The sequence below is a fragment of the Strigops habroptila genome, chromosome 6, assembly GCF_004027225.2.
Source record: "Strigops habroptila isolate Jane chromosome 6, bStrHab1.2.pri, whole genome shotgun sequence".
In the NCBI taxonomy this organism is placed as follows: domain Eukaryota; kingdom Metazoa; phylum Chordata; class Aves; order Psittaciformes; family Psittacidae; genus Strigops; species Strigops habroptila.
The window spans coordinates 9,232,044-9,249,883 of record NC_044282.2 but is presented as its reverse complement, the minus strand read 5'-3'; the positions used below and the strand labels follow the sequence as shown (position 1 = coordinate 9,249,883).

General features: G+C 42.8%; 1 protein-coding gene across 1 annotated transcript; it reads left to right on the top strand.

Annotated features, from left to right (window-relative positions):
- Positions 1-13,731: 13,731 nt before the first annotated feature.
- FABP7 (fatty acid binding protein 7) lies at positions 13,732-17,646 on the top strand. The gene is made up of 4 exons (XM_030490805.1): positions 13,732-14,257; positions 14,921-15,093; positions 15,717-15,818; positions 17,282-17,646. The coding sequence occupies exons 1-4, from the start codon at positions 13,768-13,770 to the stop codon at positions 17,330-17,332; spliced, it is 816 nt and encodes a 271-aa protein (XP_030346665.1). The 5' UTR covers positions 13,732-13,767; the 3' UTR covers positions 17,333-17,646.
- Positions 17,647-17,840: the final 194 nt, after the last annotated feature.

Genomic DNA, 17,840 nt, shown 5'->3' with positions numbered 1-17,840 from the left:
TGTCTTCTGTTGATTCCTTGATGTTTCTTCTGTATGAAAAGACTTAAAACCCCACAATACGTATTTCTTTTCTTTCATATGGCTTTTGCTTTAATGGTTTGCTGACAGTGAAGACATTTCAGTCATTGTGATTTTTACAAAGATTTCTAAGCAAAGTTTTTTCTCTGCTGAAAAGAATTGTTTTGTTATGGAGGTCATGCTCCTGAAAATACTTAGCATTCATTCCCTTATTGTAGGAGACCTAAGATTCAGGTACAGACATGCACCTTTTACTGCAGCCTGGGGCAGCAGCCATTTATGTACTTCTTGAAACCTAACCAACACTGACAATCAAATGCTTTTATTTGCCCACGCAGTCTCTCTGCTGGGCTGCAGCCAATGGAGGAAGCATCTCTGAGTACATTCCACATTTGACCAGTATTCCATCTATAAAATATTTGTGTATTTGATAGCTGGCAGAGAGCTTGTAAGAGGCCTCTCTGCACACCTACCAGTCCTACTGTGCATTTATTTACTCATGCACTGTCTTCTGGGGACCGTTCAGTAAAGGATTCAGTTTCATCCAACTGAATTCACACGCAGTTCCCTCCACTTAACTGTATTCATTTTACAAGTGCAACATCCCAGAATTACTTGCAGGTTTGGAAAAGTAACATAACCTACTCCACTTGAGCAAAACAGGTGGCTTAAGAAGGTCTGAGAGACTAAACTAGCTGAAACTGGCAGACCAGAGTTGAAAACTGAGTGGAGAGGGGCTCGGAACTAACTATATTTATGGTACATTCTCTTGTTCTGAGTTGCAGTCCCATTTTCATGTACCAGCCTTCTTTATAGCATCACGGTACATAAAATTGTTCAATTTTAAGAAGTTAAAATGATCCCATGGAAATCAAGTCGCTGAGCATTACTGAAAGAGAATTCTTCATACGCTTTAAGTGGAGCATATGCTAAAGTGCTCTTCTGGGTCATGGCCTGTATTGAATTCTCTTCCATAATTGCAGCATTGGATATATTTAGATTTTTCTCTTACAGTCACTGAAATCTGGGTTACAGGAATAGATGCTTAAAGTATTTTGTTAGCCTAAGATGCTTTCAAGTTTTTTACTATTAAAATGCCAATTATGAACCAGCTGAATTTAGCAAATTATTCATGTGCTAAATTCTATATAAAAATCATTCTACAGCTATAAACATACATGTAGTTAACTGCTCACAGACATACAGCTTAGAACTAGTCAGAATGCTCAGTACTCTGGGAAATTGGTGCTTACTTTGTACTTGAACTACATGAATCTATCATTGAGAAAATGCTGTGTAGAATGAAGGATTTTCACAGAAAATTAGAAAAACCTCATATGAAGTAAAGATTAACCAGAAGATTTAAAATGAAACTCAATTAAAAGTAGGATGAACATTTCTGATCTATAATACATGGGTCACATATTATACAGTCGTCATTTGCCTGTGTATTATCTAGTTGCAGATTAACCAACACAGATGCAGAATCGTAGAATCATAGAACAGTTAGGGTTGGAAAAGACCTTAAGATCATCTAGTTCCAACCTCCCTGCCATGGGCAGGGACACCTCGCACTAAACCGTATCACCCAAGACTCCATCCAACCTGGCCTTGAACACTGCCAGGGATGGAGCATTCACAATTTCCTTGGGCAACCCATTACAGTGCCTCACCACCCTCACAGTAAAGAACTTCCTTATGCCTAACCTAAACTTCTCCTGTTTAAGTTTGAAGCCATTACCCCTTGTTCTACCACTACAGTCCCTAATGAAGAGTCCCTCCCCAGCGTTCTTGTAGGCCCCCTTCAGATACTGGAAAGCTGCTATGAGGTCTCCACGCAACTTCTCTTCTCCAAGCTGAACAGCCCCAACTTTCTCAGCCTGTCTTCATACAGGAGGTACTCCAGCCCTCTTAATCATCCTCGTGGCCCTCCTCTGGACTTGTTCCAACAGCTCCATGTCCTTCTTATGTTGAGGACTGTACTGTACACAATACTCCAAGTGAGGTCTCATGAGAGCAGAGTAGAGGGGCAGGATCACCTCCTTCGACCTGCTGGTCACACTTCTTTTGATGCAGCCCAGGATACGGTTGGCTTTCTCTGCCACATGAATGTACAGTTTCTGTCTAAATAATTATTAGTTTAGGCTGCATGAGAGTTTTTCTGTAGTAAGTTCAGATACAGGAGAGGAATATCTAGTTATGCCCTGGATTTTGTCAAACAAAACTTGATGGTTCTGAACCAGCTGCATATTTCTGACCAGTATAAACACTTGTTGGTGCGGGAGAGATTGTGCCATATGAACTTTGGTCCAGAAGAATTTATTGGTTCTATATTATGCTTGACTCAGCCAAACACGGAGCTAGCCCCTTTGTTGCTTTCTGTGGGTCTCTGTGCCATGCAGTCCAATAGTCTGGGGTTTAGGCAGGGCTACTATCTCAAGCACGGCTAAAGTTGGGAAAGCTCTGGTTCATTTTCTTGTTAGTATCTTGAAGATAGTTAATAGTCCCACTAAACTTTGTCTAAGCCTGCAAAGAGCAAATGAAGTGCTTCTGAACATGTTTCTCACTGAGCCTGTTTATCCAGTTTGAACCGTTATCTAGGCTATACCACCCTCCCATTAGCTCAGCTAACGGGTAGTTGATGACAGGGCATTCTCTTAATCCACAGGGTAACAAAGTTATGGCCCTGAATCAGCAGAGTATTTTAAAACATGCTTAACTTTAAATGCATACGTCTCACAGAAGTCAATAGAACTTCTTAGTGCCTAAAATTAGGTACATACTTAATTACCTTGATAAATTACAGCAGCAAACTTCTATTAAGGCTAATCTGGTATTATAATGCACTAATCCCAATTTCCATTCCAGCAAGTGTGGCACAGGTAATATAGAATCTTTTTCACCACTTTACAGCACTATCCTGGGCTTTTATAGAGCAAAGAAATTCATTTTAGTACCAAGCAAAAAGGTGTAACTTTGTCGACTTCAAATTTTAGAACTTTATGAAGCAATTACCCATTCGTAGCCACTCTGCATATTAAAAAAAAAAAAAAAAAGCCAGGAAATACCCTTGTAACTTCATTGTGGATATATAAAACAATTTAGGTACTTGGAATAGTCAGAAAATTGGCCTCAATCTTTTCCACATGTTATTAAGAAGGTAATTTTCTTTGGGTCAGCCCTTCATCAGAAGCTTCATGTAAGAGGTAGATATTAACATGCTGAGGTGCATCTTTTGTTGCTATAAACCAGCAAAATTCAATTTGTTATCTGGAAGGCAATAAAGGACGAAATAGGCTTCAAGGTAGAGGACTGATTACTAGAATGTTCTCATTTAGAGAGATTAAGAGAAGTAATTAAGCATTTTTTTAAATGAAGCTTATTTGCTATGATTCCTCATACAGCTATCTCCACCTGTGCCATATACCATCATTCTGGTATAATACTGCATAGGCTGAGCTTGGATGGATAAAGAAAGTAGAAAAGCAGTTCTCAAAGGGCTGTATTTTAACAGAAATTTCCAAATCATTGACAGTACAGCAATGTACAGGCCAGACCTAGATGTCATTGAACTGATTTTATACTAACTACAGTGTGAACTATATCTAACTTTAGGTTTAAGTCATGAGTTACTAATCACACAGAAAATTTCTCCCAACTCAGAAAGTCCATGAACACAAATGCTTGGAGGCAAGAGGGCTAGTCATATATGTTTGCCCTATCAAGGGACAATAGGGCAACATCAAAGGAAACATCATATATGTTTGCACTGTCCAAGACATCGTATTTAGTTATATGGACCTACAATTTGACCCACAGTGGCCACTTCTATGTTGTGCAGCTTTCATATAGTGGTGATTGTACAAAATAATATAACTGCACTTGCATTAGTTAAAAATGACAACACAGAAGTGACTAGAAGAGGTTTAAACTACACTTTACAATCAGTATTCCAAGTATCCTTTTTGTATGACACATACAAAGAGGAATCAAGGTTTAGAAAATTACTTAGGACTAGTTCATGTGTGATAAAGCCCATCAAAAGGAATTGCACTGATGTTTCTGCATGGATTTCTCCACTGCTTCGGCACAGGCTATATTTGCTGTGCTCAGCAAGCAAAAGTCCTGGACCCACTATGGTGTGTGTGGAGTCCCAGGGCACTTGGTCTGAAGTGGTTCGGATAGGAGCAGCAAAGGGCTTAAACCGTCCTGCCATCTAGTGGGATCCTTAGTCTGCCAGGTAGTTTGTGCAAATAAGTGGAGGGAGACAGTTTAAGAAACATCAATACCAGCTGGGAGGCATCTGCTTGAGAGCAAAAGAGCAAGGACGGTGGGAGTTGGCCCTGTGAGAGGCAGGCTGTTTCCAGCTAATCTGAGATGTTCACTTCAAGAGTTTCATTAAGGGTTCAGTACCTTGGTGTTTCTGTGTATTCAGAAAGTTGGGTGATGGCAAACAGGAGACATCTTGCATTGCTGAGAACACTGCTCCAATGGCTTATGTAAGCTTGGGAATCCAATGCTGGCTGAAGCTTCCTCACCCCACAGGACTGCCATTCAGAGATACGTGGCACTCCTTCCTGCTGCCCCTTGGAGCTTACCTCCTCTCCCAGTCCACAGGAGCACATCATCTCTGGTTCAGAGGCCCAGACTTCTTGGTGGAAACTCAACTAACACTTCATGGACAAAGGAAAGATGTGAGGCTTGGGCACCGAGGAGTGAAGTAGCCAAACACATTTTCAATCTGCAAGCTCTCTCACAAAACAGAGAGTCTAAGTCTGGCTTGCAGCCCATGCAGCTTTAGATGCCTGCTCTGCAACTTGGGCTAGAGTACCAATACCACTATATGTGACTGGTTTTGACCTTTTGTAGGGAGAACTCTTCCACACCTGAAGCTGTTCTACTTCTGATAGTAATTAGCAATAAATGATGAGAGTTGTGATTTTGTTATTTTGGTTTATTTTCCTGTTCAGACTAGTGTGGAACAGTTCATATCCCAAGACAGCTCGGAGCGACAGGAGGCCTAAAAGCCATTGCTCTGCCCTGCTCTGTGTCACGTCCTAATGCCAGATGTCTGGATTCTAATTCAAGACTTAACATTTGATGGAAAATGGGTTAGGTTTTTTTTTGGCCATTGATACAAAAAGCCTGGGTGCTGTGGGCTTTTCTGTATTAAACATATATTCAGCAATTACCTACAATGTAAAGGGTCCTTATGTGAGGATTTGGACAATCCTTACTGGTGCTTTATTTCTGGGACTCTGCTGTGCGATGTCTGCTGCTGTAAATCCAGTGTTTAGCATACAATGTATAGAAAAGCTAATCTACGGGAGACTGGTTTAACCTTCCCATTTATTTTATTGTTTTCCAGATCTCTTGGGCACGTTTATAAACGACACATCAAGCAGTGTAAACAGAAAGAAGGAGCATGTAAACTGCTATTAAGCCCCAGCAGTATTCCAGAAACGGTTTTCCGATAATTCACCCAGTTTCCTACGGCACAGGAGCACCTTTCTCCCGAGGGCTCCGCACTTTATGCCCGATGGGCACAAGATGGCGCCCGAGCCCGCGCCAGGCACAAGACTGCCGCCTTTTTCCCCTTAGCCTCTCAGTCCCCAGGCTCGCAGCGCCTCGGGCATGGCAGTTTGGCTTCCTTCGGCATGAACCGTAACGGGAGTAAGAAGGGGAGCTGTGGCAACTCCGCGGCCGCCCGGCGCCGGTGGAGCGAAGGACAAGGCTCCCCGGAGGTGCCGGGTGGTGCCGGCAGGGCTCGGTTGCAGTGGCGGCGTCCGGCCGCTCCCGCCTCGGTGCTGCCCATGGAGCTGCCCCGGCGTCCCGTCCCACAAGCGGCTCGGAGGCGCCAGAAGGCCCTGCATGGTCTCCAAAAGCATGGGGGAAACGGGGTTGAATTGTGCCACCTTCTTCCTCCACCACAGCCGGCTCCTGCTGATCTGCAGGAGCAGGCGGAGGGCAAGTGAACTTCCCTCGGAGGTGCCTGCCCCGGTATCGGTCTGGTCAGCTAAACAAGCAGTTTATTCACAATAACGTGAGTTCTGACTCTCCAGCATAGCTATCACTCCTGGATGGCCACCATTCCCCAGCAGCACCTCCGTGCCTTGGCAGACACGGGCACACAGATACCCAGTGCACCAGGAGCTGGGCTCTGCCCAGCAGCCGCCTAAGCCACCTCCAGCAGACAACAGACAGCAGGGCTGAACCACGGTATCCTGCGCACCACGGAAGAAAAGCACCCTTTAAGTGTAAAACAGTAAAACATACATACATGTGTTCGTGGGAGAGCTACACGTTTTCAACCTTCTTGTTCCTCCCACCAATTTAGTACCCATACTCTACTCTAATTGCTCAATAATCCCATTCCTTCCATCACTTTGAATTTCTCATCTAGCTCCATTCAAAGCTCACATTCTTCTACTCACTACTGCTCGCCCCTTGCTTTGCTCACTTATACCTCCTTATTTGTGCCCAACATCAACTGATACTGCTTTAAACAGCCAATATAAGAAACTAATCTCTTTAATTGCCTCCATATTTGGTAAAATGAGATGGTAGAAGAACAACTCATTGCTATTCCTCCCAGCAAGCCCTGTGTAGAGATCTTATGTATCAGACAGACGCATTAAAGACCCTTGAGCTTGTCCCTGAATAGTCTTTGTCTTGAGCACTGAGAGAAAGCTTCTCTAGAACAAAAATAGCTTGTGATTATGCAAATAAGGGTGGTGTTGCAATATAAGAAAGTGCTGAAATAATAAGTTTCAGACATGTTCTTTCAGACAGCCTTTGAACTCTTGACTTTGCATCTTTTTTTTCTCTTTAACGTTGGCTGTTATGAGTGGAAACTTTTAGGTAAATATATAAAGGGTAAAATTAAATGTAAGAAGGAGTATACTTAAGGGAGGAGGGAGACAAAGGACAATGAAATTGAGTTAAAGGCATGAAAGTTGTGCCATGTTTCCTCTCCATAGCCCTTCTTTTAGCAGAACAGCTGAGCCTGTTGTGGTGCAAGTGAGTCAGCCTGCTCCTGCACCCTCCACTGGCTCTGGACTCTGGATATTCTGAGCTCTGGCTGCAGCGCTGATCAGCTGCTCAAGAAAGTTTCAAAGGTCTGGACGAAGACGCTATTAGAAGCCTTGTTTAACTATTACAAGATTAGTTACAGATTTTGTGATAGAGGATCTGGGTTATGTTTATGACTGCCACACTGAGGGAGAAAACTTTTGAAACGTACACATGGATGTATAGAATTAAAGGAATAGTGGATGTGTCTATACTTCCCCAATGGCACTTGCTGTGGTACAGTCCAGAAAGTGAATCCATTGATTATCCAGGCGGGGACTACACACCTATTTTACTTTCTGTGTATATCTGCATCTTTTCCCATAATAGGCTTTGATTTGGCAAAGAACAAACATACTCTTAGCAAGGGGGATATGTTCTAAAGTTTCCTAGTTTAGACTTGCCCATTGTGACCACTTCATGTGACTCCTTGCATAATCCAGGACATGGAACTTCTCTGAATTACTTCCTGCATCATGTCTAATAGCTGTAGTTGTTGTTAACATAGTTTACAGCTTGCAGGAATGAAAAGTCCCGTAAGGCAGTTTGAAAGCTGGTCGAGGGGCTAAGTCTCATCACAGCTAATATGTACTTCATTTTTAATATAAATTTCTCTAGGCTTAACTTCCAGTGACTGGAGTTTTGTATACCAGACTGGAGACCACTCTATTCTATTTCTCTGGGATAACCTCCAAAAATATTGGATGACATTGGATGACTCCAGGATGACCGAAGTTTTCTCCAAGATTGTCTTGGTACTAGGTCCCTCTTTAAGGCTAGTAATGAGCTATCACGACCCTGTAATGCTTCAAGTTACTCTAGAGTTTTGTGTTCTAGGAAGTTTAATATTTAGACCCATTAAAACTCAGAAATTACTCAATGCTTGGTCACAAACCAGTATGTAAAAACAGGGATAGAGTTGCGCTCTTGAATGAAGCAAGTTAGATGTGTAATTCTGCCTAGGTCATCCAGCATGAGGTTTCATTTCAGAAGCACCTCTGTCTGATGTCAGGCATTTTTTTCATCAACAGGCCCATAAGTTGATAACCTAATTAAGTTATTTATCAAAACTCTGGAATTCAGACATTTCCCATGGGTGCATTAACACTCCCTGTAACCCACTGCTAGTTTAGAACTTTGGAGGAAACGGCTTGCTTTGGCTGAGAGATTCCAATTTAGAGGAGGCAAACCCAGGAGTGTATCTCCAGCTGCATCTGAAGGATCACTTCTGGCTTCAGCACGCTTTGACTCTGTCCTGTTAGTCCATAGCTGAGTGGAACAGAGGAGGACCTTGGCAATACCTAAATACAGGTAGCTAATGACCTCAGTTACTACTTTGCATCTGTTCTCCAAACTTAGTGTTTATTTTCTTAAATTTGTAATTCAGTCAAATAAAGCTGATTTTATTTTTTGTCTATATCTCAGCTGGTGTTGAGAGTGATTTCAGGATATCACAGCAAATGGAGTGCTTCACTATGGGCCAACAGAACTGAGGTATATTGTACTATTCCAAAAGTTTCTTAAATCCAGCCCTGCAAAGTTGCCTTTCGTTATCCTGCAAGGATTTAGCTTGAGGTTGATTATACTGAATTCCAAATAGTCACACTTATTAAGTGTTATGCAGCCTCTATGGTGTAAACTAGGACTACAGAAAGAGAACATGACTTTTAGAGATTACCTGTACTTTTAATGCTGTAAAGTGATTTTGATAAAACTCATTCCCTATGTTTGTTATAGTACAGAATCTTTGGACCTTGATACAGGGTGTGTCTCTGCTCCACTCATAGTCTCACTGGGCTGCTCTGAACACAAAATATACACAAGTCTTCCAGAATCAGTTGCAACAAGTCAAATGCAAGCCACCTAATCTCTTTAAACCTATGTGATATTTTTCCGTTCATGCAATAAGGATTATTTTAACTTTATTTACCCCTGAAATAGTCAGTTGCTTATTTGTAAGACTATTTATTTCTTCCTCAGTGTATGACCTTGCACTTTCCCATGCTGAAATTGTAAGTCTGGAAAGCTGATTTTGTGTATTGATTTTACAATAACTAGACAGCTATTGTAAGTGACACCCAGTATCAGACATTTCTGTTACGTTGGAGAGGCCTTTGAATGTTTTTTCTACTCTTAAACACAAAAGAAAGCAAAGACAAATATTAAAATAACAAAGGCCTAATGGCACAAAGTTAAAATAACTGCATCTTCAGTAAATGGAACTGGGAGCCAGGAAGGTGGGTGGCTTTACTGGAGGCTAATTCTTTGAGGAGAGCCTCCTACTTGAGTCCTCTAGATGATAACTATAGTAGTATTAGACAACAGATAACAACCCTCTAAACGCATGTAAGAAGCAGAGAAGACCCTGGAGATATTTAGCAGTATTTGTTTCCTTCTTTAAACCATTGTCAACCAGCTGTCCTCTCAGCTTAAACCAATCCGAATAAATGTCTAATAGTTCATAATGAGGTATTAGTGGGTATTTACTTTCCAGGACTCTGCTAATCTCATGTCACACCAATTCGTAAGCTAAGAGAGAGCCTGCAAGAATGAAATGCATGATCACAGAACACTTCGTTTTCACCAATTAGCAAAAAACACCAGAATTAGACTGTAACATGACTCCTGCTCTAATGTTAGCCTGTCCTGGCATTATTTTGGGTGAGCTTTTACAGTGACATGCTCCTAAGCTTTGCCTAAGGTATGCTGTACTTTTAGAAGGGATACGGTATAAAGATGTCTTCCCTGCTCCTGACTGCATTACTTTGCACCTTGCCTATCATCTGGTCTTCCCAAAAGCCCTTCCCGTAGCATTTACGCAGCACAAGACTGGATTCATACAGCTGCTTTGTAGGTGGGGCCATTCTGTGACCACTTGCTTGTGCAGCTGCATAATTGGGCATCTTCTCCATAAGGCATTTAAATCTGTTGTTTAAACTGGGATTTCTGAAGAGCTGCCCATCAATAGAGTAAACCTAGTGATTTTCTGTGAATCGCCAACAGCACCTAGATAGTTTCTTTTTATTACGGGGATCAGCAAATCTCTTAGCTAGAGGACACATGAGATAATTTTAGTTAAGGACCTTCTATTGCCCTGCTTGATACTAGGTTTTTCTGCAGCACCAAAAATCAAATCGCGCTCAGCCCTGAAGCAACATCATCCCATCCGATACAATAGCTACTAAAATCTGGTAATTTCTGTATTACACTGAGATCAAAGCTGTTCAGAAATTCACAGCAGGGCTTCAAACAAAGTTAAAATGTGCCGAGAATACCCTAGTCCACTGCCTATAAATGAAGGAAATCTACTTTCACCTACACATTTTTTTTTTCAATTTCCTTAATGCACAAGTAGCCCCCTATATGTTTCAGAATGCTAGGAGATTACCAAAATTACTATGAGAGTTAGGACCCTGAATCATGTTGGCTTTCAGTAGGATTCAATAGCTAAAAGGCCACTGAATGCCTACATCTGCTTTCGTACCCGGGGAGTTAGGCCCTGGTGTCACTGCTACCCTTTGTGGCACACATGGGTACAAGACGCTCAGAAGTTCAGGGTCTTCACTGCCTGGACACAGAAATGTTTGTATAATGCAGTCATCACTAAATTATCTGAAGGTCTTATAGCATCCCCTTAACTACTGGTGAAAGTCTACAGGGTAGTATGTTATTCCTGGCTATTGCACTGCAAGGATGGTGAAAGGATAGGTTTAGCTGAGTTGGTGTAGCAACAGTACCCCTCCTGTGTTAGATCCACAGAGGGACACCACAGAAGGGTAGATAAACCTGACTTCAAACATTAGCTGTACCAATTCCACTACATTTAAATAACCTTATTACTAAGCCCTTACTCGCCGACTGTGATGAGATGCTCAGCAGTTCCTGACATTAATTATGAGGAATCCACACAGGAGAGAACCTCTTGGTCAGACTTTTCTACCACAGGACCCTGGTGGCCATCTTGTAGTGTTCCCCCTCTCCTTTTTTTTTCTCTGAACAAGTGAATATTTCTTTCAAGGACTGACTGAAGGCTGAATGAGGCCAAGACCCTCATTCTCTGAAGGCCTGAGGGCATGTGAAGCAGGGCTATAACAGGGGGAAAGGTAGGCAAAAGCAGTTTTTGTGTCCTATATTCAAAGGCTGAAGGTTAGAGCAGTCCAACATTCACCCTGGATGGCCTTCGGAAGCAAGGATTACTTATTACAAAGGTATGTCTTGCCGCAGCACTTCCATCTTTCAAGCAGGCCTTGTGCAGAGAATGCAAATGTGCCTACTTACACTGCTCAGGTTTAAGAAGTTTGTGTAAAGGAGAATGAGTCCCTGAGTGTTCAGAGAGGAATCTCCAGAGACATCTCATCACACAGGCGTTTTACAGGGGAGCACACAGTCTTTTAAAACCTTCAAACTCAGCATGTTGACAGCATGAAAGAAACTCCAAGCTGATCTCTTAAATGCACACAGGGTCAGTGTATTTCACACTGTGATCTCTGTTCCAGACACAGCAAAACATTTATATAGATCAGGATAACTTATACTAGCAGTTGACACTAACACAACTCTCACATAAGGATCCACAAGCAAATATAGGGCATAAGATGCCATGGAAAGCATTTTTCGCTGTGGCTTGTCACCCCACAAGGTGTCAATAATGTAACATTTCCTACTGTTGATTTATCCTGCTCCCAAATCATCACTAACACAGACAGGTGGAATCTCACCACCATAAAACCTGGTGTGATGACTTTGGCAATCTATCTAAGCAGCAGAAGGAATGTGAACATTTTAGCAGATCCTGTTTTACATCCGAAGCATGGTGCAAAGTGTTGAAGAATATATTTTTCTTAAGACTAGCTGTTTGTCTTAGCTAAGTATGTTGAGATATCCTGGTAGAAAAGAGCCATCAATGTAAGTATGATTGCTTAAATTGTGAAGGAGCTGAAGTGGCTACCTCCCAAGGGCCAGGCTGCAGCACCGTCTGGAAGAAGGCGCAAGGCAGAAATGTCCTTGAGGAGTCCAGCTACCAGCAGGGGCACTGAATCACTTTCAGTTTTATACGGCACAAAATCTATGAGGCTGGTTCTACACAACAAGCCCCGGTGAGCACAGAGAGCTAGGGAGCTCTCCCAGGGCTTTGTGCACACATCATGCACCAGAAGGATCAGCAGAGGCTCTAGGGCTTCTGCAGACAGAGCTATATGAGCGGAAAACTCCATTTTGTCATTACTGGGAGAGGAGACACTGTCAGTTCATGAGGATATTAGTAAAATCATTTAGGATTTAATATGGTGCGTGTCAGATGAAGTAGTGTCAGATGAGTGGTGAAGTCAGTTTGTATGTACTTCCATATCAGCTGCCTGGGTGCCAGTGATGAAGCTCTGTGAGACCACAGCTGCAGAGAGAGTTAGGCTATGGGTGGTGAACAATACTGAATACTTGGTAATGTTACTGTATTGAGGAAACAATTCCCAAACTGATGACACCCATGCAGAATATCAATCCTGAGTGCCCCATGCCATGACAGTGACAATCACTAAGCATATTCCTCATTCATTATAGAGTGTTTGACTGACCATGGACATTAGGTTAGTGGACATCTGTATGAGACGCACCAATAAGGTTGGTATTCTGTGCAAACTTTGGAGACACAGCATCATTCAACTTTGTCCGAAAAAAGGGACTGGATTCCTTTCAGCCTCATGAACAACACTTGGTGGTCTGTTACTTCAAGTGATGCTCTACTCTCCCTGGCTTTCTGAGCACTAGCTGGGAAGTCTCAGAACTGCAGGTCAGAAGAGAAATTTGGACATAAACTGAGCAGCTGGAGGAGGGCAGTTTGTGTCTCTCGCTGCACTTCAAAGTAAGTGAATGGAAGGTTAAAGAGAAATAGACACACTGGTTCACACCCTGCGGTTACCAAGGCTAATGAAAATTGTGTTGTGTGGTAAAAGGAATTACAATCATATATGCCTGGAGTTAATTCAGAAAGGGGTTCATTCTTCTGGGGGACAAAGGGAAAAATGGCAAATTAAATTAAAATCCAATCAGCAGCATCACTTGTTCTACACCCAGTGAACATGCCATACTACAAGAGCTGAAAGAAATGCAAATGACAGTCAAAACCAAATTAAAAAATATCAGGAAAATATTAATAATTATTTATATTTTGTATGGCTAAACCAGGCAGAAAATTATTGGGGTTTTGTTCCTAAATCACAGAAAGTCTGTTCCACTTAGTCCCTGAGGTTTTTTATGAGCTGAAGAGCTAGATTCATGACTCTGAAATCCATCCAAGCCACAGACCTGGAAAAGCTCACACCATGGCACATCCCACAGAGAGACAGGCTGCTTTCTGAAAAACACTCAAGAGGCAAGATGCCTACCCAGAACTTGCAGTGAACTTCAGAGAACAATTAGAAGAAGGAAAACATTCCCCCTCTAACACACACACACAAACCCCATATTAGATGAAACAGTTTTAGGCTCTTTTCCTTCGTTCTTCATTCTTAGTCTCCAAATGCTGCCAGCTATGGAGGCAAGATGCCGTTTCCAGCCAACAAGAGCAAATACCAGTTTCACCCAGCATCCCTATGGATGCCATGAGGTGGAGGGGGAAAGTGGTCTCTACTTGGCCAACACCAAACTGGGCTTGGAAATCTCACGGGAAAGCTTTCAGGGAAGATGTTCTGCAGTAGCACGGTGATCCTATGTTTTTATTCAGTGGAGTATTTCGCGTTCTGGTGCCTGCTTCTCTCTTTGCCCGTGTTACTTTATCACGGACACCACAACGCGGGCTGGTGGTGGCTGCCCGGGGCGGCGGCTCTGGCAAGGAGTGGTGCCCTAGGCGGAGGTAACCCCCCACCCTCTGCACCTCAGTGTCCCGCGGCCCAGGGGGCGGCCCTAGCCGGACCGCCCGCGCCCCTGCCCCGGCCGCGGCGAGGAGGAGGAGCGCCCTCCCCCGTGCGGGCCGGCGGGGCGGACCGCGGCTGCCCTCCGCCTCCCGGCCCCCCGCCGGGCGCCGGCTTTAAATGCGGAGCGACGCGGCGGCGCTCCCCGCCACCACCGCTGTCACTCCCGCTCCCGCAGGCGGCCGCCGCCATGGCCGAGGCTTTCTGCGGTACCTGGAAGCTGGTGGACAGCCAGAACTTCGACGAGTACATGAAGGCGCTGGGTAGGTACGGCCGGGCGGCAGCGGGACGCTCAGGAGACCTGGAATTTTACACCATCCTAAAAAAATAAATTAATAATATAAAAAAATCCCCCGGCTGCCAGAGGCGTAGATAAGGCGCTCGCAGGGGCGAGGAGGGTCTGGGCGGCTGTGCCCCTGTCAGGGTTACACCGATGGGGGTCATCCGTCCGGGGTGTGTGTGCATGAGAGCCCCTCTGCCTCGGGGGAGACTGCGGGAGATGTCCCCCGCCTAGGGACAGCGTCTGCAAGAAGGGCAAATGCTGCCTGCAGATAAGCTGGAAACAAGCAAACAAACAAGAAATCGTTACGCCGAAATGCTAAGGAACCGAAATCGGAGAAGCAGAAGAGAGAAGTGATTGCCGCCCGCTCCGCGGCGCAGCTCGGGCCGGCCGTGCCGCTGGTTGGGTTTCGTGTCAGGGCGCTCGGAGGTGAGGGAGGGCTCAGAGCTACAATTGTGTGTGCATAGAAGAGAACCTGTGGATACTTTCGGTGTAAGGGCACAAGCTTAGCAGAGAGTAGCTCTTCACGGTGGTAGCTTAAAGCTGTAGAGCGGGGTAAGACATATCTGTACCTCGGTGTGTGGCAGAAAAGATGTAAAAAACCTCGATGTCTGATGGATTTCTTTTTTTTCCCTTGATGGTCTAGGAGTGGGTTTTGCAACCCGACAGGTGGGGAATGTGACTAAACCCACTGTGATTATCAGCACCGAGGGGGACAAAGTAGTGATCAAGACTCAAAGCACTTTCAAAAACACAGAAATCAGCTTTAAACTTGGAGAGGAGTTTGATGAAACTACCCCCGATGACAGAAATTGCAAAGTAAGTGAGCTCTGGGGCTGTAGGGGCCTCTTTTTCTCTTTCTCCTCCCCACCCCCATGGCTGTATCTTTGGAAGGGCCTAAGGAAAAAAATGTAACTTCTGCTACTCCCAGTTGTAGCACTGAAAGACAGGGAAATAGAAGACAAGGTTGCATCTTACTTGCCTGCTTACACTATTCCTTGTCTGAAACAATGTGTTATCCCCTCTGCCTGCTTTCCAGTGTCGAAGAACTGTGTTAGCTGCCTGCTTTTCTTTCAATCCAAGTACCATTTGGCATAACTTTTCCCAGGCAAAATGGGGAAATGCCTTCTTCCCAGCATCTCTGGGGGCTTAACATAAATGTTATCCCAAAGCACAGCTGAAACAGTGGTTCTTGTGAGGCTGGAACTGAAAGGAAATAACTTTTTTCATCCTTTGACACAAACAAGAATTGTATGGAGCTCATGCTTAAAATGAGGATGATTCATGGGCTTGGCTTTAAAATGGCTGGGACTACTTTATCATTCTAGATCCACATCCATCTATTGGAAAGAATTCAATAAAATAGTGTGGGCTGAATGTGTGAGCGGAATCCCAAATACCCCAAACAAATGAATGCCTTTGTGTCTCTTGCTATCTCACAGTCAGTTGTGACCCTGGATGGAGACAAGCTAGTGCAGGTACAGAAGTGGGACGGGAAAGAGACGACCTTTGTGAGAGAAATCAAGGATGGCAAAATGGTAATGGTAAGTATAAAGCTCACTGATCATTCACATACACTGCTAACACTCTTCACTTACATTTATCTTGAGCTCTATGAACAGATAGTGTTACTTACACAAACTCTTAAACTAATTGGTGGGAAAAGCTAGCAGAGATTTTTTTTTACATATTTGTTTTGTTTGCTATCTTGTTTTAGTGACAGCTAAAGCATTGCTAGTGCTTGTAGGCAGGCTTCCAGAGTGTATATGTTCTTCCTAGAGATTGTGTAAATGCCCAAGCAAAAGGGAACAAAAGTCCTGGTGAGCTGGAAAAGATACAAAGTTCTTGATTACACAGGCAAGGATCTGTTGTCAGTACTAATTTAATTTCTTTAAAAACTTGGTTTATATACGCACGTGTAAATAATATTTAATTACACAGAACAAGTATTTCTCTAGGAAAATAAAACTACAATATTGCAGAAGTTAATAGCATTTAGTAACAAAGAGTTTATTCCTCCTATCTTGTTAAAAACTACGATAAACAGCAATTCTGTGAAGAAAAGTCTTGGTTTAAATTCACATTCTTTTCCTGACTTTTCAGGAACAGGAGTATGGGGTGAATAAATGGTGTAGGTTACTATGTTAATGTTCAGGGTGGTATAAAACCCCTTCATCTATACTGATCTATGTGACTTGGTTGTCGGAGACAGCCAGTTAGCTTGTTTTCTAAATACTTCAGAGAGTATCTGTATGGATGAGGACTTCCAAATAATTAAAAGCTTAAAGCATACAGTCAGTGCAACTCAATGTGACAAGCAGTTTAAGGAAAAATACATGCTTTGTTTTTTGGAAACAGCTACATGTGTATACAGAAAACTTTTTTCCTTTGGAATTTGAACATGGTGAGATGCCTTGTTCCACTTCAGGAAATACCTCCAAAATCACACACTGTAGTTACTGTTCTGTAGTTACTGTAGTTATTATAGTTGCACAGCAGCAGCAACTAAAACACTTGGTAGTTCTAGCTACATCAGTGCACATAATACATGTATTGTAATACAAGGTTCTCCTTAATTATATGCCTATGCAAAATAGTATAGAATGTGGATGTAGAGTTTTAGGTAGCACATCTTGCAGTGTGATCAGTTTTGGGAAAATAAGTATTAAGTCTGTATTAAAACAATGCTATATTTAAGAAACTACATTCACGAAAATTAGAAAAATTGAAGAGTCCTTTCTAGCCTCACTTTAGTTGCCTTGCAAATGTGCATTATGGGCTTCCTGGGTTTAAAAATAGCAAGGAGAAAGTTACATTTATGATGGGAAGCATAATGAAGGTTTTGCCTCTTGTTCATTTAAAATATCAATAACCTAGACCAATTTGTGTTTCTATAAATAAGGTAATGTAAACCAACCTTACTCTAAAATGGACTACTTAATATGTGTTAAGTTATTACACAGAATGGTCCGCATCTAACGTGTCTGTCTTTTCCTTGGACTTGCAGACTCTCACCTTTGGTGATGTGGTTGCTGTTCGCCACTATGAGAAAGCGTAGAGTTTACCTGACCTCTGTCCAGATGTTACTTCTGCTGGATGGATTAACGTACTGTCCATAATCGAACGTAGCTAAAATGCACATTTCGGGCATGAAAGGTTAATAAAGAGTTTGAGGGAGGTGTGGAGTTTTTTGTTAAAAAAGAACAACTTTATGCCATCAAGTTGGCAAGCTTGTGCTGTATAGTGAAATAGGTTAAACTTGGCATTAAATTTCTGAAACACTTGCCTTTTTTTTTTAACAGTAAATGGAACATATTTGAATTGTTTTGGAATGCTGATCGAACAGAAATTAAAAAGTTTTTTAAACCTGTGCTCCTTTTGCATTTAATCTGCTAATATTTCAGTGGTCTGGAGGGAGTTGTTGCAAGTTTTCTTCTTCAGAGTTAAATAACAGAAAAGCATTTAGTACACAGCGCTGCAGCAGCCTCTCTTTGTGGTGTGGAGTATATGGGAAATGAAAAATTGCCATGCTCTACTTCAGTGACTTCTTTTTGCTGGAGGAATCT

Coding starts and splice junctions, on each gene's coding strand:
- FABP7 (XM_030490805.1), top strand. CDS start 13,768: ATGTTCTGCAGTAGCACGGTGATCCTATGTTTTTATTCAGTGGAGTAT. Junction 14,258..14,920: donor CGAGTACATGAAGGCGCTGG/GTAGGTACGGCC, acceptor TTGATGGTCTAG/GAGTGGGTTTTGCAACCCGA. Junction 15,094..15,716: donor CCGATGACAGAAATTGCAAA/GTAAGTGAGCTC, acceptor GCTATCTCACAG/TCAGTTGTGACCCTGGATGG.